This window comes from Mustela putorius, unplaced genomic scaffold, assembly GCF_011764305.1.
Source record: "Mustela putorius furo isolate JIRA1106 unplaced genomic scaffold, ASM1176430v1.1 tig00003896_pilon_pilon_pilon, whole genome shotgun sequence".
NCBI lineage: Eukaryota > Metazoa > Chordata > Mammalia > Carnivora > Mustelidae > Mustela > Mustela putorius.
The window spans coordinates 397,390-424,708 of record NW_025422045.1 but is presented as its reverse complement, the minus strand read 5'-3'; the positions used below and the strand labels follow the sequence as shown (position 1 = coordinate 424,708).

Here is a 27,319-nt window from a genome sequence, read left to right as displayed (position 1 = left end):
GTTGTCGTTTTTCAAAATTGGGAGAGTTCACAGAAATTTGGTTTCTCTTCAAAATTCGGGACACTTAAGTCCTTACTTCCACATGACAGCAGTTGGCTGGGCTGATGTAGCAGCCATCTCTTTCCTTTTTTTTTTTTCTTAAGATTTTATTTATTTATTTGACAGAGAGATCACAAGTAGGCAGAGAGGCAGGCGGAGAAGGGGGGGAGCAGGCTCCCCACTGAGCAGGAGAGCCTGATGCGGGGCTCAATCCCAGGACCCTGAGATCATAACCTGAGTCAAAGGCAGAGGCTTAACCCACTGAGCCACCCAGGCGCCCCAGCAGCCATCTCTTTGAAACATGATTTGAACTCTTCAGTCTCTCAATCCCCACCAGGCTTTTAGCTCCTCAACATAGGTATTTTTTTTTTCTCTATAGTCTACCTTAATCATTTGCATTACCTGGCTGGCATTTGGGTTTGTGACCTCTCTTTTAGATTCTTTTGGGTCAGGGTTCTTCTGAGAGTCATTCTTTACAGAGTTGAGGGAGCCACGGTAGTATGTATGAGGACAGATAATAAGAAAACAGCCTCTCTTTTTATCTCTCAGTAATCTGGACTCTCTTTACTGTCAGTTCTTGCCGTGGCTGGCCATTACAACAACTGTCAATAGAAAAGCAAAAGTAGGGTAGAACAAAGAATTATGGTAGCTCTTTTGAGTCTATCCCATTTGACTAGTCATCATGCAAAACATTTTGTCTTCTTATTTCCCAATGAAACCTTCCCTTACCACTCTTATTTAAATTTCCCTTCCCAACACTTTTTCTAAATAGCATTTATCATAATCATAGAACGTATGTTTTACTTTTAATTTTGTTGATTGTCTCTCTCCTAGTATTAAGATTTAAGGTCATGCCTAAAGCATAGTAGACACTCAGTGCTGGATGAAAGAATGAATGTTCTCATGTAATTTAAAATTTTTCAAGTCTGTCACATGGTTAATGTCTTAGGTTAGAAGCCATTACTGCTGCAAAGATTGGACAGGAACTAAAAGATACGTGAAACGTTAAGAGTGTGGTTTGTCTCCTGCCTGAGAACCAGACCAGTGGTGTTAGAGTTCTAAGATAGATGATACACTGCCAGGCATAATTTTGAGTATCTCACTCAAGGAATAATTTTTAAAGAAGAGGCACTTGTCCTCTCCTGCCCTCCAGAGATATGTAATATAATATGCCATCGAGGGGGCATATATGAAGTGTTTACAATTGGGAGACTTCTTCATCCTTTCCCTCCTTTATGGTGCAAAGCATGCTTTCTCACCTCAGATGTTTGCTGTAATAAATGCTAAATGATGACCAATGTCAACTTACTAACTCAGTCTTGATTAAAACTGAAAGTTTTGTTTGCAGTATCTAATTAAAATACATCCTAGCAGTGAAAAGCCCTTTTATTGTTAGAATAGAGATGGGGTTTATCTTGTGATGTGGCCTGAGGGTTGCTGTTAGTGAGCAAAGACCTATTTCAGAATCCGATTTTTTCCTTTCAGTCACTTGGTGAAGAAGTGGGTAAGTTTCAAAAGAAAGAGCATTTTTTGTGTAGCATTTACAGGGGCAGGGAGGAAGACTTGACAAAAGGGCCAGATTTAAATAGTGGGTTTTGTTTTTTAGTATCATAAAGAAATAATCTATGGAGCCAGGCCATTTAGAGGATATTGAACCTTTTTCTTTTTTCTTTTTCTTTCTTTTTCTTTTTCTTTTTTTTTTTTTTTTTTTTTTTAATCATGAGTTACTTCATCTTCCCTTTGTATGGGAGGACAGTACAGTCATAATGTATTGTTTTGTTTTGTTTTTCCTCGTGTTAGGGACTCAAGTGGACTGAATTGCCAGTAAGGCCCAAATCTTGAGTTCTAGTAACTCTTCTCTCATAATTATCAAGAATGCCCTAACCATTGTCAGCTACCTTTCAGATTCATTTTATTGTCAAAAAGAAAAATAGGAAAGAATAATGGCAATCTCTTACCACTACCTGAAAGAAGCTCAATTTTCATTAATATCTTGGTATTCATAAGAATGGGATAATACACAAAAGTGTGGTCTGATAGAAAACAAATGAATTCTTATAGCGTGGGTTTTCTATCTTTGTATATTTTAAGTCATTTCAAACTTATATTCTGAAAAGTAAACTATGCAAAACAAGGAGAGGTTACTAGGAATGGAAATACCAAGTCTATTTTAAAGCATGTTCTTTAAGATGACCACTGTTAGATACAAATAGATGTTTCAGTGTCCATGGCAATCTCTTTAGCTTTTTTCTTCCATAAATTAATCTATTTCCAATTTTATTTGCGGAACTTTCCTAATATATTCCACAGAATCTACTGAGAAATACCTTACTTACCTGCATTGGAGTGTGATTTCCCCACTGCTTCTGCTGCAGCCCTTCAGGGCATATTGATGTCAGAATTTCTCAGCTAGATTGTAATAGAGGCAGCCTGAAGGGTTTTTTGTTTGTTAGTTTGTTTCAGATTGTCATAGATTCTTTAGATCACCCAGCAGAATTAGAAGAAAGGAAGAAGCAAAGTTAGGGTTTCACTGAAGTTTGTCAGCCTTGCTTACTATTTTTAAAGCTGTCCCTTAGTAATTGATGTCTTTCAAATAGACTCAGATCACATTCTTTATCTCTGAACATATTATAAAGAAAGCTAAACCATTTTCATTTTATATCTAATTCAGTAGGTTTACAAATAGAGTAAATTCCCACAATAATACAAATATAATAAAAATTTTCTCCCCATTTGATTTATACTTTCTCAAACTGAGAATGGAAAAACAACTTCCTCTTACATTGCTTGTAGCAAGTAGCTCAAAAGAAAATCATACCCCATCCCCACCGTAGTTCTATCATAGCAGGTTAGGAAAGTGAAATTAAGACTTCTAAGCAACAAGCATTGAAAATTAGAGTCCTCGTTCCTTGGCCTTTTTCTCTGTCTTCCTTATTCAACCCTTTGGGAGGACAGCTTTAACAACTGCTGGGGCCCGAGAGAGTATAATATCAGGTATGTTGATTGTTTCCATAAATTTAAAAAGGCTATAGAATAAGGATCTACTTTTCCCCCCTTTTAGTCCTTCTGTCAATGTTGCTGGTGAAAAAGGTCTTTTACTGCGGTGCTCCAGAATCAGTGTCACCTGAGGAGGAAAAAAAAATTAGATTTTTTTTTTAAAGTTCTGGTTTTGCTTTGTTTTGGTAGTTTATAAAATCAAATGCAAATTCAAGCATGACTATCCTATCAGTGTATATATGTTCCATCCGCATATGGTTAACTGAAGAAATAGTCAAACTGAAGAATGTAGGTTTCTAGATTTTAAGCTTTAAGTTCTACATAAAAATTTAAGTTAAAACTTTTTAAAAAACCTTTTTCTGATACCACTTTGAAAAGTAAATTTTAAAGAACTAATTATGGTTGTGATACCCTGGTTGTTCCTCTTCCACCAGAATTCAGTCATTGTCAGCCTAGCCAGTTCTTTGAAGGGTATTTATACATCTCAATAGAAGAGTTTCAGTTTTTTCTGGAAATAAAGATAATGATCCTCAGATGTCAGTTTACCATTGATTTGCATAAAAGTTTCACAGTTGAGCCTTCACTTTGTTAGAGTCTTTGTTAAGGATCGGCCCTTACCCGGGGGGCTTATTTGTGATCTTGTTACAAACAAACCTGAATAACATCTGAGAGGGAAGTCTCATAACAGGAAACACATCACTATAGCAAAACTGATTTCAAATAGAAAAAATTTGAGAAATTATAGCGTAAACCGGATCCAAGATGGTCCCTCAAAACAGGACCAGATCTCTCCATTCAGAGACTACCTTATAACTATATTCCATGGCAATAAATACAAACCATCTGCTTGAAGGGCTTCAAGTTCTGGTAGTCAGACATTTGAAATTCAACCTGATCCTTGGCAATCTATCCTGTTTATATTGATACTTCAGAGGTAGATGTCTTGAGCATACAAGCAGGACTGCTAAAAATAAACTCAGTTTTTGAAATATAGTATATTGTTTCAAGTATTTTTTATGATAGAAGACAAATGGGAAGTTACACATTTATTTTATTTCTGACCTATTCTGCTTAAATTGATTTCTTTCTCTCTGGTAGCACAGTTGTTGTCAGAAGTAATTTCTAATTTCTATTTCATCTTGGTGGCTTAGGAGGGAATAGTATCTACCTTTTTCTATATTCACCCTGTGGAAAGTTAGTGCTGGTGGAACATTGTCTTCAGTAACTTAGGGGCAAGTGTGATGCTCATATATGAAATCTAGGAGCATTGTTCTACGTACCTCCTAAGTTAGTAGAGGTCACCAGGCTAAAATATTTCCTAGAAGACATCTTGCTTTTTCAAATAAAAGATTATGTACTTGTTGATAGAATTTATTTATTTATTTATTTATTTATTTTTTAATTTTATTTATTTGTCATAGAGAGAGAAGCGAGAGCAAGCACAGGCAGACAGAGTGGCAGGCAGAGGCAGAGGGAGAAGCAGGCTCCCTGCCAAGCAAGGAGCCCGATGTGGGACTCGATCCCAGGACGCTGGGATCATGACCTGAGCCGAAGGCAGCTGCTTAACCAACTGAGCCACCCAGGCGTCCCTTGTTGATAGAATTTAAATAATAAACTCTTCTACCAAAATCTCTTAAGCAGTTATATATTTCAGAATAATATATAATAATAATATCATAGATAAATTTTATAAATTACTTTTAACCCTCACAAAAATTTTATGAGCATTTTATCATGGTTTTACAGATTACTCAGCTTGAACAGCTTGCTTAATATCACAAAGCTAATGAGTGCAAATCTGGAGTTTGGCTGTAAGCCTTCTAATTCTATATTCTGCACCTCACTGCTGCTATATCTTACTGCTTTAGATAGATTAGATTTGAAGGGTCAGTCTATCAAGCTCAAGTAGCAGCTGTTTCATTTGCTTTTAATAGATAATATAGGTCATATATTCATACTGGTTATCAATAGGAAACTTGCCTGTTAAAGTAAGATTTATAAAAGCTCTATCAAAGCTGCTTTATTACTGTGTTAATCAGTTATTGGGTAATATTTTTATAGAAAAATCTGGGACACAAGTTCAAGAAGGACCAGTGAATCATACATTTTGCTATATTACACTCAAGGATAAATCGTTGATTTTTTCTAAATTAATAAAGAAAGATGTTTTTAAATACTAAAAGTAAAGATGACATATCTTGTTAACCTGTAAGTAAACAAGAATCCCATAATAGATATGGTATGAAAAAATGAGAAGGGAATTGGTGAACTACAATAAAGTATGTTGGGCAATTAGCTAAACTTGTGGGAAATTTTTAATTAGAACTCTGCTTTATAGAAAAATAAATTCTAGGGGTATTAAACACCTAAATGTGAAAAACAATACTTAAAAAGAAAATAAGGGCTAGTTTTATGACATTAGGATAGGAAAGAATTTCAAAACAAGACACAGAAAACACAGATTATAAATGCAAATGTTGATATATTTGACTTCCTGGAAATTAAAAACTTCTCTGCATCAAAGACTCCAAAAACAAAGTGAAAAGACAAGCTACAACTAGGAGAATGTAATAGCAGCATGTATAGCCAATGGAGAATTAGTATATAGACTACATGATAAATACTCTTTCAAATGTGTGGTTCCTTGAACAGTATGGTTCTTTAGATGAGATTCCCTGAATACCAGTATCAGCATCAGTGGGAACGATTAGAAATCTGGATTGGGCGCCTGGGTGGCACAGTAATTAAGTGACTGCCTTTGGCTCTCAGGTCCTGATCCCAGGGACCTGGGATCGAGCCCCGAGTTGGTCTGCTGGTTTGGTGGGAAGCCTGCTTCTCCCTCTGCGACTCTCCCTGTTTGTATTCCCTCTGTCGCTCTCTGTCAAATCAATAAATAAAATCTTTTAAAAAAAAAAAATCAGGATTCTCTGGCCCCCAGCTGAGACCCTACTGATTTAGGAATTGTGAAGGTGGGGTTTTGCAATCTTTAACAGACTCTTCAGGTGACTCTGATGCGTGCTAGAATTTGATAGCCTTTGTATCAGAGTAAACTCAAATGATAAATAATACGAAAAAATATTCGGTCTTATCTTCAACCAGAAAATTTAAGACTGTGAAATACTTTTTCATACCCATAAGAGTAGCTAACATTTAAATCTTAAATTTTAACAAGGATATAGAAAAATTATAGTTTTGCTCTTGGAAATATAAATTGGCATAATGGTTTCAGGGAATAATTTGGAAATACCCAAATAAAGTTGAAGATTTGCATCTCTGATGACCAAGTATTTCTGCTTTTAAGTATTTACACTAGAAAAAACTCTAGCACAAAGAATACACCAGTCAAAATTTAAGGATTTTCACTGTAGTGCTATTTGAAATAATAAAATTTTATGATAATTGTCTATCAGTAAAGAATGAATAAGCTGCTTTTAATCCATGCAACTATTATGTAATCTGTTAAAGTCAACGAATTTGCAAATATGGCAAAAAGCATCATTTGAAAGTGAATAGTGAGGCATGTATACCTACTTCCTGTACTTTGTGTGAAATTTAAAAAGTTAAATGGGATATTAAAATATTAAAAGGATTCCCTTCTCGCTCTATCTCATCTTTCAGGATTCTGTTTCAAAAGATGATTGAGTTTGGGGCACCTAGGTAACTCAGTGGTTGAGTAGCTGGCTCTTGATTTCAGCTTGGGTCATCATCTCAGATTCCAGGATCAAGCCCCAAATCAGGCTCCAGGTGCTCAGCAGGGAGTTTGCCTAAGGATTCTCTCTTTCCCTCCCTTGACTCTTCCTCCCACTGCTAGCACACTCTTTCTCAAATAAGTAAATAAATCTTAAAAAAAAAAATTTTTTTTAAACAAAAAAAAAGGTGATTGCATTGCACAAAGAATCTTGTTCAATCTAATTGATCCCACTCAGGATCACATGATGTCAAACTGAATGCTGAATCTGATTGTTTGTTACAGGCTTTTCTGTTCAGGATGTGAAAGAGCAAAGCACTAACTAGGTCACATGCAGAATTAAGTTTGAGGTGGTTTCCTGGAAGGTTTTTTGATATTTCTTAAATCAAACTTTAGTTTAACGATTTCCTTTTGTATATCTTCTTACAAAGATTGAGATGTGTGTGAGAAAAGTCCTCATAACTTTTCAGAAGAGATCTTTGGGGCATCTGGATGGGTCAGTCAGTTAAGTGTGTGATCTTCATTTCTCCGCTAAGTCATGATCTCAGGTTTGTGGGTTCAAGCCCCATGTTGGGCTCCAAGCTGGGTGTAGAACCTGTTTGAGATTCTCTCCCTCTCCTTCCTGCCCCTTCTCTCTCCCTCTCTTAAAAAAGAAGAAGAAAAAAAGGTCTTCAACCATAATAGTAGGAAATTATCACCTTAGTTCATTTAACTAACTTGGTAATATATGCGATTTCCCCTAAACTTGAAATTGGTTTCAATAACTTTGCTTTGAGAACTTAACTTCTTATGTGGGCTTTTTGTAACCTAGTCTACTTTGGATTTAATATGATAGACATTGTTGAGATTAGGTGAGATTAAGTGGGTGATGTTAATAATATTGAACAAAGTATTTTAGGAACTATATTTAAGATAGATTCAAGTAAGGGAAGGTTGGAGGTAGGGAAACCAGCTAGTGTTGTACTTTTTAGTGATTTTGAATCTTTCTGAAGTTCCTTAGGGCAAGGACTATCATGTTGTTCATTTGGCATTTCCAGTCTTTGTAGGTTCATTTTGAATTTGTAATTATTGCAAATCATTTGTAGAACATGGCAGTAAATAAAATCGGTGAGTAAATGAATTCTTTACTGTTAAAAGAAAGCTAAACACCTAGCCTTACATAGTGACAAGGAAAATAAAGAGCCTGGCAGTATATAGGGTAAAGAGTTAAGAGAGCTAAATAAAGTGGAGTGTATGATGAGGAACAAAATTAAGCATACTCTAAAACTGAACACACTAGGGAACTGGAGAAAAGAAGGTGTTAAGGAACAGTTGGGAAAGAAAATACCTGTTTTGTTTTGTTTTGTTTTGTTTTGTTTGAGAGGAGAGTTATATAGGATATAGCTGATAAATCTATTAGGTATTGGAGTGAGAGCTAATTGGAAGAAGACCCCATAGACAGTGGAATGGAAAAAGAAAAAGTAGATTTGGGAGTTATTTACATGTAATTGATAGATTAAATCATTTTGTGGATGAATTCTAGGATTAAATTGTCTTATAGATGAATTCTGTTGAGAGTAAGAATAGGCTGAGTTACATTGTTTTAAACATTTTTAAAATTGGATCTGTGTTAAGCTGTGTTTTTATTATATGAAGATAAATTCTGTTATCAGGACTGCCAATAATTTGTCCACGTTTTCAGTTGCAATGGAGTTTCACTTGAATTGGGCTACCAGAATTTCACTATATTTTTATTGTAACAGGGGTTTGTGGCACATTTAAAGCTACTTTGTTGCAAACAGAGCTGGGAAAGAAAGCTATATACAGTCCTCAGTATAGCAGAAATTATTTTAAAGGATAGGTTTAGAGACAAAAGGATATAGTTGCAGAAAAGCTACAGAGTCTTACAAATAGGTCCTCCAAATAGCCCCTGCTGCAGCTCTGTGAATAATTACATCTGCATTGTGTGGAAGGGGTTGTTGGTAGTACTTCAGTATTTTTACACCTCAGTTCTATCTCCATGTGTCAGTAGCATCATCAGTCATGTGTTCACAGAAGTCATCTCACCCATTTTGCATTTGTAAGGAAAATTGGACAGAGCACCAAAGCTTCATAGTCGTTAAATAGTTAGGCTAAAACTAACTGATGAATGTTCTTTTGACTGCTAGTCTAGAACTTTTCCTGTAATCCTGTGCAGTACTCCTTCTTTGAATGTGATTAAAACTGAGAATTTTTTTTTTAATTTATTTATTTGACAGAGAGAAATTACAAGTACACTGAGAGGCAGGCAGAGAGAGAAGGAAGCAGGCTCCCTGCTGAGCACAGAGAGCCTGATGCGGGACTCTATCCCAGGACCCTGAGATCATGACCTGAGCCGAAGGCAGCGGCTTAACCCACTGAGCCACCCAGGCGCCCCAAAACTGAGAAATTTTTTGTCTAAACATTGATTTTATTTGTATCTAGAGTATAAGAATTGAAAGTACCAGGGGTGCCTGGGTGGCTCAATGGGTTAAAGCCTCTGCCTTCCGCTAGGGTCAGGATCCCAGAGTCCTAAGATGGAGCCCGCTTTCTGCCCAGCAGGGAGCCCGCTTCCCTTCCTCTCTCTCTGCCTGCCTCTCTGCCTACTTGTGATCTCTGTCTGTCCAATGAATAAATAAAATCTTAAAAAAAAAAAAAGGAAATTACCATTTTCTCTTAGTAACTTTTTATGTGCAATAAATTTGTCAAACAACTTAACTATTACTTTACTGATGAGAAAAAAGCCTAATTTTTTTCTTTGGCAGGTGATTCATTCCATCTGGTTTAAATCTACACAGTCAGTATTTTTTCATTATTATTTTTTATTGAAGTATAGTTGACATACAATGTTGCATTAGTTTCAAGTGTATGACAGTGATCCAGCAAGTTTCTATACATTATGCTATGCTGACAAGTGTAGCTACAGTTTGTCACCGTACAATGCTATTATAATACCATTGACTATATTCTTTATGCTGTACCTCTCATCCTTATGACTTACTCATTCCATTACTGGGAGCCTGTATCTACTGCTCCCCTTCACCCATTTGCCCATCCCCTCCCTTCTAGCAGCCACTGGTTTGTTCTCTGTACTTACAGGTCTGTTCCTACTCTTTTTTGTTTGTTTCATTTTTTAGATTCCACATAGGAGTGAGATCAATGGTATTTGTCTTTCTCTGACTGACTTATTTTCACTTAGCATAAAACCTTCTAAGTCCATCCATGTTGTTGCAAATAGCAAAATCTCATTTTTTACAGCTGAGTAATAGTCCATTGTATATCTATACCGCATCTTTTTTATCTGTTCATCTATCACTGGACACGTAGGTCGCTTCCATATCTCGGCTATTGTAAATAATGCTACAGTAATCATAGGGATGCATATATCTTTTTGAATTTATGGTTTCATTTTCTTTGGGTAAATACTCAATGGAATTACTAGGTCATATGGTATCTCTGTTTTTAGAGAAACCTACACAGTGTATTCCACAATTGCTGCACCTAAATTGGTAAATTAATTCCTACCAACAGTACATGGGTGTTAGTAAATTTTGTTGAGGGATAAACAAGGTTTTAAAAATGTTTTCCTTTTCATCTTTTGTAACTAGAAAGAAGTTGAGAATTTTACAGACCTAGAGAAACTCTACCTCTACCTTCAGCTGCCTTCTGGTCTCAGCAATGGAGAGAAAAGGTATATCTCTTCTTGCTTCTGCCTTAATTACAGTGTTAATAGGACATTCCTATGGTGTGTGGGGTGTGTGTCATGGTTGTTATTGTTGTGTGCTATTCCAAAAATCATCAGAAAACAGAATGGCAAAATAGTAGATCTTTTAGTCTTTGATCATATTTGGTTAAGTGTTTACTTATAGTTTTTGCTGATTCATTTTTACATCTGGGTAAATGCTATGAAATGTAATTTGGGTTGTTTTTTAAACAGATCAGTGTATTTATGCAGTGTGAAGGATTGTAAAAATTGGACAGAAAAGCAAAAAATAAATCATGCATATTATAAGCAATGAAGCTACAGGAGTTTTGTTTTTGTTTTTTAGTACTGCTAGGTGAACAGTTGACAGAATATCAAAAAGAAAAATTTAAATTGCATATATGGAACATGAATTTATTGTAAATATAAGATACTTTAAGTGTGTTTGAGAGTATTGCTATATTTTCATTACTAAAAATATTTAATAATTTCATGTAGAAAATAGAGGTGTTAGCTCATGCTTGCTATTAAAAGTTTCATTATTCTAAGTTTCTCAAAGTTCATTTCATTCATGTAAGTTATACTTAAAATTCTGTTACTTTATAATTGTGTATAAAAGGAAACAACATGAAAATTCTGTTGCTTTTACCCCTTCTCCCTCAAACCAAATTTTATAACCATTTTAATCATCTTTTTGTCCTAGAAACTTGCTCACTATCTTCTTTGGAATTAAATAAGTTATTGTTCTAGTTAGCTGGGATGAATGTCAGAATCAATAAAGGATCTTCCCTTATGTTATCTTGGGTGTACATTTTATAGATTTAGTTTATAAATGACTCTGCCGTATAGTAAAAACTTAGGATGTATAGTAGAAGTATTGGTCTGGAGAAGGACTGTTGCAGGAAGTTGTAGGAAGGACTGACTGTAGGAGGAAATTTGTCTTCTCAAAACCTGTCTGGTGTGAATCGCATTCTGGAGCTTGGAGGGCTCAAGGGTAGTTATTTGAAAATACTAAGCAAATAGAAACTATTTTTTTCTATAGCTTGCTTTAAAACTTTGATGATTTGGCAAATTTAGGCAAATGAACAGGCAAGTAAGTGAACAAATATCCACTTTGAGGTCATTTTCACCAAAATGAATACCTTACATTGTCAGTGCTCCATCACCTGTGCCTCTGTAGAGACCATCGGAGGGATGCAGCAGGGCAGTAACTTTGGTCAGTCACTAGCTGTAGAAAACGGCTCACAACCACAGGTGGGCAATTTGCATATAGATAACTGGGCATCTACTGTATGGTTTGAGTTTGGTTTGGTCACTTATAGTGTGTTTACACACAATTCTTTAATGGAACTTATAGGCCTGGCTCAAAAATTATCAATCAGTTGCTGTCTCGTTCAGCTTAAAACATGTTTTTGTTTTATAATCAGTGATCAGAATGCCGTGTCATCTAGTCGGGCACAACAAATGCATGCCTTTTCCTGGATTCGAAATACGCTGGAAGAACATCCTGAGACTTCATTGCCCAAACAAGAAGTCTATGATGAGTACAAGTAAGTATCATGTGCATACATTAGGCATGTTGATGTGTTAAGCCATTTAAGTACTATATTTGGCCATAATAATTTGTTTTATCATTAGTAAATATCACAGTGGTATGTGGGATTTTGACTTAGAGATTTCTAAGGTTCTTTCCATCTGTAAGCTTCTCTGGTAGCATATATCAGCAAGGACAGATACTGAATGAAAGGATTTCTCTTTGGATGATAGGAGGGATGTTTGAGGGTAGAATGATGATGATAAAGGATTGATGAATGAGAGGGATCCTATAGAGTTCTTAAGGATGAAAGGAAGGGTGTGTCTGGAGTTAGAAGATAGTGGAAGGCAATAAATAAGTCAATGTGTAAGGGAAAACTAAAAGGTGTTTTTAATTTAGACTTCCTACAGGCCTTTTTCATATGTCCAAAACTGTTCTAATGCTTCTCTATACCAACCAAAAAACAAAAAAGTTAAGTTTCTAGAATATTGTGAAATACGTATTCATGAATGAGGGAGTTCAGTGGCTTGTATGTATTAGACTTTCAAATAATGTCATTTGTACAGATAATTTATTTAAATATAGGAAGCAAAAATAAAGAGACTAATGGGCCTTCTGGATAAAGACAATGTAATAGTTGCTAAGTCTAGTTTTGTTTAACATTTTTGACAGAATTTATTCTGGCAGAGTAAATAAAACCAACATTTTAAGAGTATTTAAGTGTCACACCAGCAAGCATTCATGTGTTGTATTTATACAGTTTGAAAGAAAAGTGTCAGATAAATGCTATTGTTAACCAGTGTAAGATCATGCTAAGATCATACACTTGTAAGATCACACACTTACTGAGATGTTGGTATTTAGAAAGAAAACCTCTACCTTCATTCAAAATTGATTCCCTCACCTTAAGGAACATAATGGAGCTAGAGAAAGTCGAGAGACTAATGTCTGAAATGATCAAGGGAACAACATTAAACTGAAGAGCCTTAGATTTTTTCTTTTTTTTAAGAAAATTAAATCTAAGAGTGCGTGTGACCCAAGTCTATAATAAGGTTCATTCTCTTAATTTATAACAATCTGTTGAATACCTGCTCGTGCCAGACCCTGTATAAATTCTGAGGATATAATGAATAAGAGACAGCTCCTCTCGTTCATGAAAAATATGTTTGTATTTATAGTAAGTATTTTTCACTAAACCTAACTAATTAAAACAGATAACCCTATAAAACTACAAAGAAGCAAATATTAATTAAAAGGGTGTTAATATCAGTAAACATGTGATATGTTAAAGAAACTCTGGACTGAGTATCAACAGAATAGATAACTGCATTAAAGTTGTGACCTAGACAGTTGTTTTAACAATTCTTTTTGTCAGATGCATTATCTATAAAGTGAGGCAATTGAAGAAGTATGAGGTTTCTTATAGCTTTAAAATTCTAAAAGTTGTCTGAAGTAGGAAATGTTGAGGAACAAGTTATCCAGAGATGTCTTGCTAGTTTCCCAAAAGGGAAAAATGGATAAAATATGACATTTTCATAATGAATTAATCAGAGAACTTGAAATATTCATTTTTTTTTTGAAATCACATCTTTCCACTGTAGAACCCTTTTTTGCATTGTCATTAGAGACTGTACCCTGCCTTTGTGGAACTGTGATTCTGGCCCACTAAAGCAGTCCTTATGTTCCTAAAGGTTTCCTGCCTTTGTTCTATTTTTCTATTAAATCATTTTCCAAGATTCCTATAAACTCTCATAATTCTTTTCATTATGAAAAGTTATAGGTTTTTCCTAAACAAAAAAGAAATAAAGCATTTCATCGTTGTGTGGAAGCAGTGGGAGCTTCAATTTTGAGTAATTAAGTTGCAGTGGTAGTGGAGAGCAGCAGAGATAAAAGGAAGGGACCTTGACTAGAGTTAAAAGGGGAAGTAGTAGTTAGGGGAAATTTTTTATAATAATGTGACTAGGAAAGAAATACCTGTTTTGTTTATGGAATGTGAAAGAACCGTGGTAATGATTATGCCTCTGTAGAATACTATAAAGTACTATATCTCAGTCTGGGTATTTTAATTCAAAAAACCATTTCACTAAGAATATACTTTATTTTCATTTGTATTCCCTACAGGGTTTCCACATACTAGACACTAATTTAATATTAAGAGCAATTAGAATGGACTCTGATCCCTGACATTGATAATAAAATTTCAGTGTTTTGAGACTTAAGTCTTTTAGTGTATTCTTGTCCCCATTGTATAGATAAAAACACTGAAAACCAGGAAGTTAGGTGACTCTCCCAGTGTCACAAAACTAGTTTAAGGGCCAATATATTCCTAGAACTCAGGTTCCATGAGTGTTTCATAATGAGTGAGAAGGCAAAACTTGTTAAATTTGAGTGATAGCATACTGTGTGGGTAGAAAAGGTTGGTCAAGTATTTAGAAATAAAGTTGGCTATGACTTCTCCTTAGGCTGAATAAATAAGCTGCTCAAAATACGGATTAGTATACATACTATAAATAATACAACTGGGATAAGATGTATTAGCATGACATGGGCTGAGAAGAAAGTATGGGGCCACAACCTCATAGCCCGTGGGAGCTCCAGATTCAAATCATTCTTTCATTTGATTATCCATTGCCTAAACCATAATTTGCCATGTGGGTTTAAAAAACTTGAGAGATGAAAATGTAGGAGGACTATAGACAGGCAAGAAGTAGATCAACATATCAGGAAATAACTAGTTAAAAAGTTTTTAAATTATTTTAAGTTGTATTGTCCCAAAAAAGCAAAATGAAGTTTAACTACATTTTTTTTAAGTACAAGAGTTTTAAATCACAGAAGAGACTTCAGTTAGACAAAAAATTACATTTTTCTCTGAAAATATTTTTAGAGAAATTTTGTCCTTTCCTAATGGCCTTTTAGACTAATTAATCATCTTCCTATTTGGAGTACCTTAATGAGGTTTCCTGCAAAAAAACTTAACATAGAATGACCAGTCATAAATTGATTCTATTTTAAATACTCACTGAAAAAAAATGTTATTAAATATACCTTTATTTTAAATGATTCTATTGTATATAGACCCTTGTATAATTTATTGCAATGATGTTCAGATATATTTTTTTGTGAAATTAATCCCTTTTACAGTCATTAAAATCAAAATCCCTTTGAGAGAAAAAATGAGGGTATAATCTAAGATAGCACTGTGACTGACTTCTTTTAACTCTATTTTCATGCTAAATTAAGTACTAATAGAAACAGAAAGCTTTAAGGGGCTTTCAGCATGCAAAAACAGCTTAATTTACAAATGATCCTTAACTTTTATATTTGTTGAAACTTGAATTCTGATAATCTCGTGTTTATGAAAATGATCATTAATGTGTTTATATTATTTTTGAATTACAAAATTAGTATGTGTTCATCATTACAGTTTTGGGAAAGAGTTATAAATGTATTTTTTTAAAAAAAGCTGGTACCAGTAAATCTTACTATCTAAAAATAACCACTTTGGTTTTTTTCTTTTTATTTTTTTCTAATACCTTCTTCTTGTGTATATGTTCTTGTTATTGTTTAACTAAATTTGGCCCCACTGGTTACACAATACTTGAAGGGGGAACTGTGGCAAATAACACTGCAGTGAACATTCTTGATGATATAATTAATTCAGTGTATGTTATTAAAGTTGAGATTGCTGGTTTATGGACCTTTATATATTAAAGATATTAACTATTAAAATGAAATGTTTTTTCAAGATTACTGTTTATTGTTTTTGTTAATCTCTTTATAAGTAGTCTGATTTAGCCACTTTCTTTACAGCTTATAGCATTGCTGTTATGCTTAGAACTTCCCCATGCCTCTAGCGGCTGAATACCCATGTATTTTTCCTAGATTTTTAAAAAGATATCTCTTATTTCACTTTTCATGCATAATCCATTAGTCCATCTGGTATTTATTTTGGTGAATGCCATTAGATAAGGCACTAATTTCATTTTTTTCCTGAATATTGTTAACTAATTATTCCAGCCTCATTTATTGAATGATTTTTTTCTCTTTAATACACTAATCTATAATATAACTTTGAACTTACTAAAGCCCTTTTTGGCCTCGGTTTTTTTCTTTGATATTTTCTGTTCTTATTCCAGTACCATATCATTTTTAATATTTTAACTATTAACTATTTGAAAAACTGGTAGGACCAGACTCCTCTTACTATCCTATCCCTCTTTTTAAAAATTTTCCTTGGTTTTATTTTCAGACCAGTTAATGTTTTTCATATCAAGTTTGGGATCACTTTTCTAAATTTAAAAAAGGAAACCTCAAAGGAATTTTGATTCAAAATACATTAAATATGAAATCTTATATTAGAAAAATTAATTTCAGAGCTAGAAGTATGTTTCTTAATTTACATCTTTCTCGTACCCTTCATTGACGTTTCTGTTTTTTTCCCTTCAATTAAGTCCACTTGTTTTTCTAATTAAGTTTTATTTCTTGTTAATTTTTATAGTATTATTTATATTAAAAATATTTTTTCTATTGCTTTACTGTTGATTTGTTTAGATTTATAGGATATCTGTAGACTTCTATTTATGTTGTACATTTTATACTTACTGAATTTTTCAGTTGTTACTTTTGACTTGAATAAAGTTTATTCTGTATGTCTTCTTCATTCTCTTTATTTTATTACATGTAATGGGTTTTCCTTCTGATTTTAAATAATAACAATGATGGGCATCATTTTCTCTTACAGTTCTTTGATGTAAAGGATGTATCATTTATAGTTTATCAGGACTTTATTTGCTATTTTGTAAGAAATGGATATGAAATTTATCAGATTCATTTGGGCATTTATTGAGATTATTATGAAGTGCTTTTTTCTTTGAGCTATTGATGTGATATATAAAGATATTACCCAATATATAAACCCTTCTTTTAGTTCTAGAATGAATGTTCTCTTCATATCAAGATGTGTAATCTTTTAGTGTGCTGTTGATCTCTGTTTTCAAGTATATTATTTAGGATCTTTGCATCTGTATTTATGAGTGAATATTTTGGTCTGTAATTTTCTTTTTTTGTGCTATCTTTGTCAGGTTTTGATATCAGGGTTAGGCCAGCTTCGTAAATGAATTGGAACTCTTTCCCTAAATTTCTGTGCTCTGGAACAGTTTATATAGCATGGGACTTATTTGTTCTTGAAAGTTTTAAAGAACTCAACTATAAAACCATCTAGGCCTGGAGCCTTTGTTGGAGGTAATTCTTTGACAATTTTTTGTGGGTTTTTTCTGGTTAGGTTTTTACTTCATTAGTCAAATTTAGTAATTTGTTTTTCCTTGAATTCAGTCACATTTTCAAATGTATCAGCATAGCATTACATATATTACTCTACTAAATTGAGTTATCTTCTATATCTCATATCTATTTTTGTGTTTCTAGTTTTTAAACATTTGCATTTTACCTTTTTTTTCAAATTATACTTAGTTGTAGTTTATTTCTATTGTTTTTTTGTTTTGGTTTGTTTCTTTGTTTTGTTTTGGTTTTTTGTTTTTTCTTTTCCCAGAAAAAAAATGAAGTTAAGATATATCAGGATGTTTTGGTTTTGGTTTTGGGTGGATTTTTTGTCCTTTTCTTACTTATTAGGTGCCTTTCTTTTCCTTCTCCCAATTTCCTTGGGATTTTTTTCTTACTCTTTAAATGGAATTCTTTGTTTTCATTCTTTTCATATTTAAGATATGAACATTTGTATCTATGAGTTCACCTCTGATTATGGTTTTGGCTATATTCCTTAGGTATGGATATGATTTGTTAAATTACCATTATGTTCTAATAGTGTGATTTTTATAGCTCTCGTTTCTTCTTTGACCCAAAATAGAAGTTTGGTGGGTTTTTTTTTTTTTTTTAACTTTTCATGTGCTTAAGAGAGTTCTTTCATTTTCTTTTGTTTTGCACTTGATTAATTTGTGGCTTCATTATATTGGATCAAAGAGTGAAAGTCATTCAGTTTCTGAATTTTTATATTTGTTGAGGTCTACTTTCAGCGTAACGAATTAGCAGTTTCTATAAGTACTTCTAGACATTCTTTTTATATCACTGTGTATTCAAGTATATTGATATGTGCTAAATCCACTTTTTTATATTTTTCAAATCCTACAAATTCTATGAAATCCTTTTTTTCTGTCTGTTTAATCAGTTGAAGATGAGTAGTATGTTAATCTCTTACAAAGTCACATTTCTCACAGTTCCTCTTAATATTTTTAATGGGTTTTGTTTTATAGATTTCCAGGCTGTTTGATAGAAGAAAAGATTCATGATTTTTATCTTTGTTATAGTTTTGGCCTTTTGTCAACAAAAAATGATCCTGTGTCATATTAAGTGTATTTTGTGTTAAATTCTCCTTTGATATGAATATTTTTGACCCAATCTGGGTATCTGTCATATATATATATATCTCTCCATCTTTTTTTTTTAAGCCATTTGTGTCATCTTATGTAAGCTGTTTTATATTACGTTTCTAAAGTTGTTTCTGGTCTTGAAATCTGGTCAATAGAAGAAGCTGATAGAATGAACCAATCTAGAAAGTCTGTATTGTTAGAAACACTTAGCAACAGGGACAGTAGTAGCTGCTGCTGCTCTTTCCTGTTGCCTCGGAAAGAACATAAGCATTAATCTTAAACGGATTTCTTACTAAATAATATATGGCCTGTTTTAGCACTCCTGAAAATCTGTTTGCTTTCATTCTGGGTAGAAGCACAAACTCTCAGATTTGTAAACTTCACAACTTTGGCTGCAGTGTTTTCTGTTACACAAATGTTCTCTCTAAATCCCTTTTTAAAAACTCTCTAATGTTTTAAGGAGTATGATTGTGTTAATTTTTTTATATAGCCATTTTGTGTATAAACATTAATTTTATATGTATGATACCTTGGTGCTTACCAGCTAAGTTTGCGGTTTCTGTTCTGTTAACTAATGTAAATGAAACTTCTAGGACAACCTTGAAGACAGAAGCAGATCCTACAAATACTTGTTTTAAGAGTGTTAAGATGGGGTACCTGGGTGGCTCCATTGGTGAAGCATCTGCCTTGGGCTGAGCTCATGTCCTGAAATCGAGCCGTGCATCAGGCTCCTTGCTCAGCGGAGACTCTGCTTATCCTTCTGCCTGCCTCTCCCTCTGCTTGTGCTCTCTCTCTCTCTGACAAATAAATAAAATCTTTTTTTAAAAAAAAAAATGGTGTTAAGATAGTGATAAATCTATGTTAAATCTAAGCATGTATGCATAATTTATAAATTTATTAAGTGTATAATATATTGTTTAATGTTATAGCATCTGTATAAAATAAGTGGAAACAAATACCATCCATCCCTCCCTTTACGGGTGACTCAAAGAAATGAAATAACTAGGTAGATTTGAAACCAGGTTTTGTTACTTCAAGGCTGGCTCTTTTTGCATTAATCCATATGACCTTTAGAAACTTTTTCCAGATGCTTTTTTCAAAATTAAAATTTTTGGAGCAGCATTTGCCATGCCTCAATTATATTTTAAAGATTTTTAACTGGCTAGAAATAAGCTAAAGCATAAAAGAGATAAATTTTTTCAACATTACTTTTTGTTCATATTTGACAGTTAAATATGGATATTAAATAAGTCTTAAGATAAAAATTGATTTAAGATTTCTATCATTGAAATATATTCTAACAGTGTCTGAGTTGTTATCCTAAGTACTTTGTCTAATGTTTAAATTATTACTTTCAAGGTAAGATTTTTTTTTTTCCACACTTGCTTGGTATGGTCTATTTCTTAGAGGCTTTTATCCCAGTTTCTCTTTTCTCTGTGTTTCTGTGACTTGACTTTCAAGTTAAATCAATTGCTTTTCCTCACATTCTCTGTTTCTGACCAATTGTACTTTCACAGATTCCTCAGTTACTGTCTTTAACTTCTTAACTCTTTAGTGAAAAAAAGTATAATAGAGGAGTGGCAGAATAGAGCCACAAAAGTGATATTATATCGGAAGGAACTGGTTCTCTTATATGACACAGTTGTAGAAAGGTTGACTGACTTTTCCAAATCATACTCACCGCACTAAATACATTGTAATCATAACTAGAAATACAAAACAAGTCTCCTAATTTAAAATCAGAGTCTTTTCCATTACCCCCACCCGTATATGACTATGAGCCCAGTCATTATGTATTTTTGAATCTTTAGTTATCAGTTTGTCACTATTATTACTACCTTAACGTTTTTTTATCTGTCCCAGCATGATTAATGGCAGTTGGGAGATATTTAGTACTTTTCTTTAAACTAAGGCAATTAAGACTTAAGCATTACCACTCCCAAGGACAAAGAGATCATTGAAGAAATTAGTAGTGCTTTAGTGAAATCAACAAATTAAAATAAATGATTTTAAAGTAAATTTGAGTGCATTAATTTATGTGTACATATATACATGAATATGTATATGCATTAATCATGTATACATAGTCCCTACTTTCAAATAGGAGAAACAGATCACTAAATAAAAAGATCACAGAGTTTCCAAATCAACCTGAGAGAGTAAGGGCCAGCATCACACAAGAGGTATTGTGTAAAATCGTAAAAACAGTTTACTAAACAGACTAGGGATTCAGAAAGGTATTCTAAGTGGAAGGTGTATTATTAAATGCATGATAGCTTATAGTCAGAGTTCAAGAGATGATATCAGAGACCAGGCCAAGAAAATTTGACTTATTTCCATGTGTAGGTCTTGGAGAGTTATTGAATATTTAAACAATAGAATAGTATCTCAGAAAATAAGAAATGATAAGGACAGGGAGAAAACTGGTATTTAGGGGTTAGGCAGAAGAACATGAGCTGTCCAAAAATGGGTAAGAATTGAAAACACAAATAAGAAAGCATGGTATAATCAGATAAGAGAGATTTTAAGGAGTTTACTCCAGTCTCCAGTGCCTCAGAGAGCTAAAGTAAAAGGAAGACAAGAAAAAGATCCATGTTATATGTGAGTTAATAGGCTGCTGGGATCTGTTGCCAGAGCAATCTACATACTGTACTGAGAAATGAAGCCTGATTGCAATGCTCTAAAAGGTTTATAGGTGTTTACAGATAGGTTTTCTAAGGGATGGAGAACGAAGAAGTAGAAGGGGGGGGCAGTAAACAAATTTTTTTTTTTTTTTTTTTGGTCTTACCCAGTAAGGAATAAATTCATTTATCTGTAACAGAACATTCAATGAACAGTAGTTTCTTTCTTTTTCTTTTCTTTTCTTTTCTTTTTTTTTTTTTTTTTTTTTATTTTATTCCTTTATTTGACACAGAGAAAGAGAGTGAATACAAGCAGAGGAAGTAGGAGAGGGAGAAGCAGCAGGCTTCCCACTGATTAGGGAGCTGGGACTCGATTCCAGAACCCTGGGATTTTGACCTGAGCTGAAGGCAGATGCTTAATGACTGAGCCACCCAGGAGGCCCTGAACAGTAGTTTTAAGAAGAAAGAATTCAGTTTTCCTTTTAGCAGCTCTGTGGTACTAGCAGGGAACCCAGGCTCCTTCTGAATCCCTACTCTCACCTATAAGCCTTAGCCTGGTTTTATTTGTTGCCATCTAAAATGAGCTACTGTGGAGATGCTAATATAAAATAAAATAAGCTACTGTGAGGGTGCTAATCTAAAATAATAAAGTAAAATGAGCTACTGTGGCTGATAGGAAAAATAAATTACTTAAAATTCAGATGCATTAGGAAGGAAGGGAGAAAACGATTGAAAATCATTGATTTTTGATACTTATTTAAAATTAATCATTCTGTCATATTCTGCTGTTTTTCAATTTAAATTGCCATTTTTTTAAAAAGGTTTTATTTATTTATTTGACAGACAGAGATCACAAGTAGGCAGAGAGGCAGGCAGAGAGAGAGGAGGAAGCAGGCTTCCTGCTGAGCAGAGAGCCCGATGCGGGGCTCGATCCCAGGACCCTGGGATCATGACCTGAGCTGAAGGCAGAGGCGAGCCACCCAGGCGCCCCTTAAATTGCCATTTAAATATAATGTTTGTTTCCTCTTTCCAAATAGGCAAGTTACTTTTTAAACCTCACACTAAGCCTTGCTTATAATAAAACCACAATGTTTTCTGTTACTTTTTAAAATTTGTGGTAAAATGCATAAAACTTGCCATCTTAACCATTTTTAAGTGTGTAGTTAGTTCAGTAGTTTTAGGTGCATTCATACTGTTGTGTTACCACGCTCCCAACTCATCAACAGAACTCTTTTCTTTGCATAGAACTGAAACTCTACCCGTTCTCATTTCCCTCTGCCCTAGGAAACCACCATGCTATCTCATGAATTTGACTAATTTAGGAATCACTTATCTAAGGGGAATCATGCAGTATTTGCCCTTCTGTGTCTCGTTTATTTCTCTCGGCACAATGTTCTCAAGGTTCATTCATTATAACATGTGTCAGAATATTCCATTGTGTGTATATGCCACATTCTGTTTACCCATTCTTCCATTCTTGGGTACTTGAGTTGCTTCCTTTTGGCTATTGTGAATAATGCTGCTATGTATGTGGATGTGCAAATATATTTTCACAATATTCTTTCAGTTATTTGGGGTTTATGCCCAGAAATGTAATTAATGGATCATGTGGTAATTCTGTTTTTAATTTTTTGAGGAGTTACTATACTGTTTTTCATAATGGCTACACCATTTTATATGCTTACCAGCAGTGCACAAGATTCTTCACATCCTTGTCAACACTTGTTATTTTCTAGGTTTTTTATAGTGACCCTTTGATAGGTGTGAGGTTGTATTGAGTACGTTTTGTGCTTGTTGGCCATTTGTACGTACTTGGAGAGATTTATTCAAGCCCATTGCACATTTTTTTTATTAGGTTGTTTTTAATGTCATTGAGTTCTTTAATTTAATGTAGGAGTTCTTTTTATGTCCTGGATATTAACACCTTGTATAAGATACTCAAATTAATTAATTTGTTATTCTATAATCATATACAGATTTATGCTCATTATAACAAACTGCAAATCTAAAAGTATAGCATCAAATAAAAATCATTCTTTACTCTTCTTCATCCCACATCCTCCTGAGATTATAACATTCCCAATAGCTGTATTTTTCTGTATTTACTCAGAGAGTATGCATGCATGTGCTTGTGAGTGGGGAGAAGAGCAGAGGGAAAAAAATCCTCAAGAAAACTCCCTCCAAGCACAGAGCCCCTTGTGGGTCTTGATCCCATGACATGACCTGAGCTGAAATAGAGTCTGATGCGATGGAGCCATTCAGGTGCCTCATCTTTCTATATTTCGATATATAGACGTAATGTCAGTTATTCCTAAATTTTATTCTTTTAACTCAAATTAAACTATACCATACATATAGGTCTGACTTTTATCACTACAGCAATATTCCTAGGTAGCTTTTTTGGTCCATATATAGAGAGAGTTATTGCATTCTTTTTTTTTCTTTCTTTTCTTTTTTTTTTTTTTTTTTGTTTTGTTTTAAGATTTTATTTATTTATTTGACAAAGAGAGAGATCACAAATAGACAGAGAGGCAGGCAGAGAGTGAGAAGCAGGCTCCCTGCTGAGCAGAGAGCCTGATGCAGGGCTCGATCCCAGGACCCTGGGATCATGACCTGAGCCGAAGGCAGAGGCTTAACCCACTGAACCACCCAGACGCCTCTCTCTTTTTTTTTTTTTTTAACTGCTGCACAGTATTTCATAAATATTACATGGTGTGTGTTTTTCAGGCTCTTTATTTACAAACATTTTATATGATTGAAATAATACTGTACTCCGCAATCTTGAATTATATATTGTTATACTTGTATAAAAGTAACACTGAAGTATGGACTACTTAGAAGGGAAATTGTTGGATCAAAAGCTATAGTTTTATCTCTTTTTTTTTTTTTTTTTGAGAGGGAGAGCGTATTTGTGCACACAGTGGTTGGGGGAGGGGTGCAGAGGAAGAAAGAGAATGTTAAGCCAGCTCCACCCCCAGCTTGAAGCCCATCTCCAGGCTGTGTGATGACTCTGAGATCCTGACCTGAGCTGAAATTAAGAGTCAGATGCTCACCTGAGCCACCCATACACCCCTATAGTTTTATCCATTTTAATTTAATTTTTGAGTAATTACTATATTCATGTGATTGTAAATCAAAAAGGTATAAAGATATGTAAGGAAGAAATTGCATTTCACGTTTGCCTTTCAGCCACCCATTTTCTATCCCCATAGGCAACAATTCTAGTTTCTTTTGTATCATTCCAGCAATATTTTGTAATAGTATACAAGTAAGTACTATTAGATACTTTAGTTTCCCATTTTTTTGCAAAAATGGTGGCATACTATTTACCTGGTTTTGTACTTTGCACTTACCCAACAACAGATCCTGAGATCTTTCCATAACAGCATGAATTATACCTAAATAATTATAATTGCATAATCATAATTATTAATCATGAATGGCTGCATCTTATTCTGTCCTATGAATTATATGTGTAGACCACAATTGATGAACATCTAGGTTGTTTCTAGCCTTTTGGTAATACTAACAATGCTGTTATGAATTAAACGTGGTATATCAGTAAGAAATTTGAATATGTGAAATTAACTAAGGATTTGTGCATTTTTAATTTGGATAGAAGTTTCTTGGTACATAGAGATGTGAATTTTTTTTAATCTTTCCTGTATTATCTCTGCGTCTTCTGTGTTTTTTTTTTTTTTTTTTGTTATTGTAACTTTGGGTTCTTTTTTTAATTTTCATGTTGGAGATTGTCTTCAGTGTGTCTGGTGGGTTCTTGGTTATCTGTTCATATTTTTAAATGGCAGGTTAAGTTCCATATATAGCCTTATCTGCCGTTGGGCTTGACTTTTAGGTGAGCAAGCTTTATATTGAGAGATTTCTAGATCTGTATGTTCTCCAGGGATCATTCAGTTCTTCGGAAAGATCCCTCTAGAGTTCTGTTTGAGAAGCACACGCTGGCTGCTGGTAGCAGTTCTGGACCCTGGACCCCCTTGGGAAGGGGAAAATGGACTCTTTTTTTTGGTAGACTTTAAACACATCTACACACTCATTGTATTCCCTTTTCCCCTCCCCACTACTACCCAAACTGGCTTTAGATTTCCACTTCACCTTTGCTGTCTCTGACTTCTACCCATTCCTTTAAAATTTCTCCAAAGTATTGTTATCCTGCCTGAGGAATTTATTTCTGGCTGCTGTTACTCTGTGCCTTGAGGAATTGGGGAGGAGGGAGTATTTTCTCCTTACACTAACTTTCCTTTCTTTTTGTCTTTTTGTTTTTTGGAGTTTTTTTAAGCATATGGTCTGTCCATCATATTTAGACAGAATCCTTCTTAATTTGGCATTTGGAAGTGCAACACAGCATGTGATTATATAACTATCTCAAGTTTTCTTGTCTTTCAGACTTGTCTTCCAGACTGATTTTAACTCCCCATAGTAACCTAGCACCTTGTAGACAACTTAAACAGTTTAAATGAATATCCTGACAGCCTAAGGCAGAGTAACTTCTAGATCTGTGAGACAAATCTGTTAACAGACTTGGGCCCTACAGTAGAGTTCTCTTCCTCACCTCCTATTTATTCTGTAGCTCACCACGTTCTGTCTTGACTAAACTTTTATAGGCTGAGATCATTAAGTTCTTTAATAATTCAAGCCCATGAATTTGATGAGATAATGTAGTAAAAGCATTATAAATGTATGCGGAAGAACCTTAAATTAACTTTATTAGTTGCATGTTTGTATGCATTTCTCTCACAACTGATGGAAAGAAAATTATTATCAAGAAACAACATCCCAGCATATCTTTGGAAACATATTCCTAATTTACTTTACCTCCCGCACCCCTCCCTAACCCCCCCACAACCCCCCTTCTTCTTGACCATAAGCAGCAATGCTATTGAATTTCTAAATACTTGGTTAAAAAATGTGTTAGGATGGGGTGCCTGAGCAGCTCAGTCAGTTAAGTATCTGACTCTTAGTCTCAGCTCAGGTCATGATCTGAGAGTTGAGAGATTGAGCCCTGCATGGGCTTCACACTCAGCATGGAGTCTGCTCAAGACTCTAATGTACCAGTACTCTGTCAGAGTTCGTAGTTACTCTGCAAAGGAGAGAGTATTATATAGATAAAATTGTCACTTTAATGTAGTTGATCTCAACTTCAAGTAAGAATTGGAATTACCTGGGGAGCTTTCAAAACAAGTCTGTTTCCTACCCCCTCCCTCTGGATACTCTGATTTAATTTTTGTGGGGTGCAGCTGGACATTAGGAGTTTTAAAAGCTTACCAAGTGTTTTACCACGAAACCAAGGTTGACACCTGTTTCTTGAGAGTATTGGTTGACAACTGAAGGGGGTCTTGCCCCCCAGGAGATATTTAGCAGTGCCTGGAGCCTTTTTTGGTTGTCACAATTGCAGTTTATTACATGGATCTATTACAGGGTGCAGACCAAGTATGCTACTTACCTTCCCACAAAGCATGGGCAGTTCCCCACAATGAACTATCCAGCTCTAGATATCAGTAGTGTTGCTGTTAAGAAACCTGCTTCATACAGTGCTGTAGCAATTACCATTTTATTGAAGCTCTTACTGAATCTATGAATTTGTTCAAGCTAGGTATTCTGTATTCTCTAGTGACTCTAGCCTGGCATCTCAGAGACTCTGTGTGTGCGGGTGTGCTTGTGTGTATAAGATATAAATATATATATTGATGATAGCAGTATCACTGATTTTTTTTTAAAGATCTTATTTATTTATTTGACAGAGAGAGATCACAAGTAGGCAGAGAAGCAGGCAGAGAGAGAGGAGGAAGCAGGCTTCCTGCCGAGCAGAGTGCCGAGTATCACTGATATTTTAAGTCTCTTTAAAACCTTGAATGTCCTTAGTTTTTCCTTGGTATTTATTAGTTGTGTGAATGATAGACTAGCAATAAAGAAGCACTTAATGTGCTAATACACTAGATGCTCCTAAAAGGCCAGTTAACTAAATTAACCATTTAATTGTAATATAATGATAATAATCAAGAATCTTCATATTTATTTCATTGCATGTTTTGAGTGGCCTCCTTTTATCAAATAGCTGTTTTGATGATTGCAAATGAACTGTTTTGAAAAAATACACATAATTATTTAAAATTTAATTGATTATTAAAGTATCTATGAATTTTTATTTATTGCTGCCTAACTTCAGAAAATTTGGTGAGAAGGGGCACTTGGGTGGCTCAGTCGTTTAAGCTGCTGACTCTTGATTTTGGCTCAGGTCATGATCTCAGAGTCCCTGTGCTCAGTGGGGAATCTGCTTGAGGATTCTCTCTCTCCCTCTCCCATTGCCCCTCCCCCTGCTTGTGTGTTTTCTCTTCCCCCTCCTTT

At 34.4% G+C, this 27,319-nt stretch overlaps 1 protein-coding gene and 1 long non-coding RNA gene across 4 annotated transcripts in view; one reads left to right on the top strand and one right to left on the bottom strand.

Moving 5' to 3' along the window:
- The window catches only part of RFX7 (regulatory factor X7), a 140,202-nt gene that overhangs the window by 79,927 nt on the left and 32,956 nt on the right, over nucleotides 1-27,319 (top strand). For all 3 annotated transcript variants that reach the window (XM_004779207.3, XM_004779208.3, XM_004779206.3), the window contains 2 exons: nucleotides 10,330-10,412; nucleotides 11,852-11,974. In XM_004779207.3, coding sequence (XP_004779264.2) covers nucleotides 10,330-10,412; nucleotides 11,852-11,974 — 206 coding nt within the window. The remainder of the gene's footprint in view (nucleotides 1-10,329; nucleotides 10,413-11,851; nucleotides 11,975-27,319) is intronic.
- LOC106004352 lies at nucleotides 447-26,277 on the bottom strand. Its single transcript, XR_006602784.1, has 4 exons — nucleotides 26,240-26,277; nucleotides 24,313-24,357; nucleotides 2,376-3,163; nucleotides 447-641 (listed from the first exon to the last, which is right to left on the bottom strand). It is a non-coding gene; the product is annotated as an uncharacterized LOC106004352 (long non-coding RNA).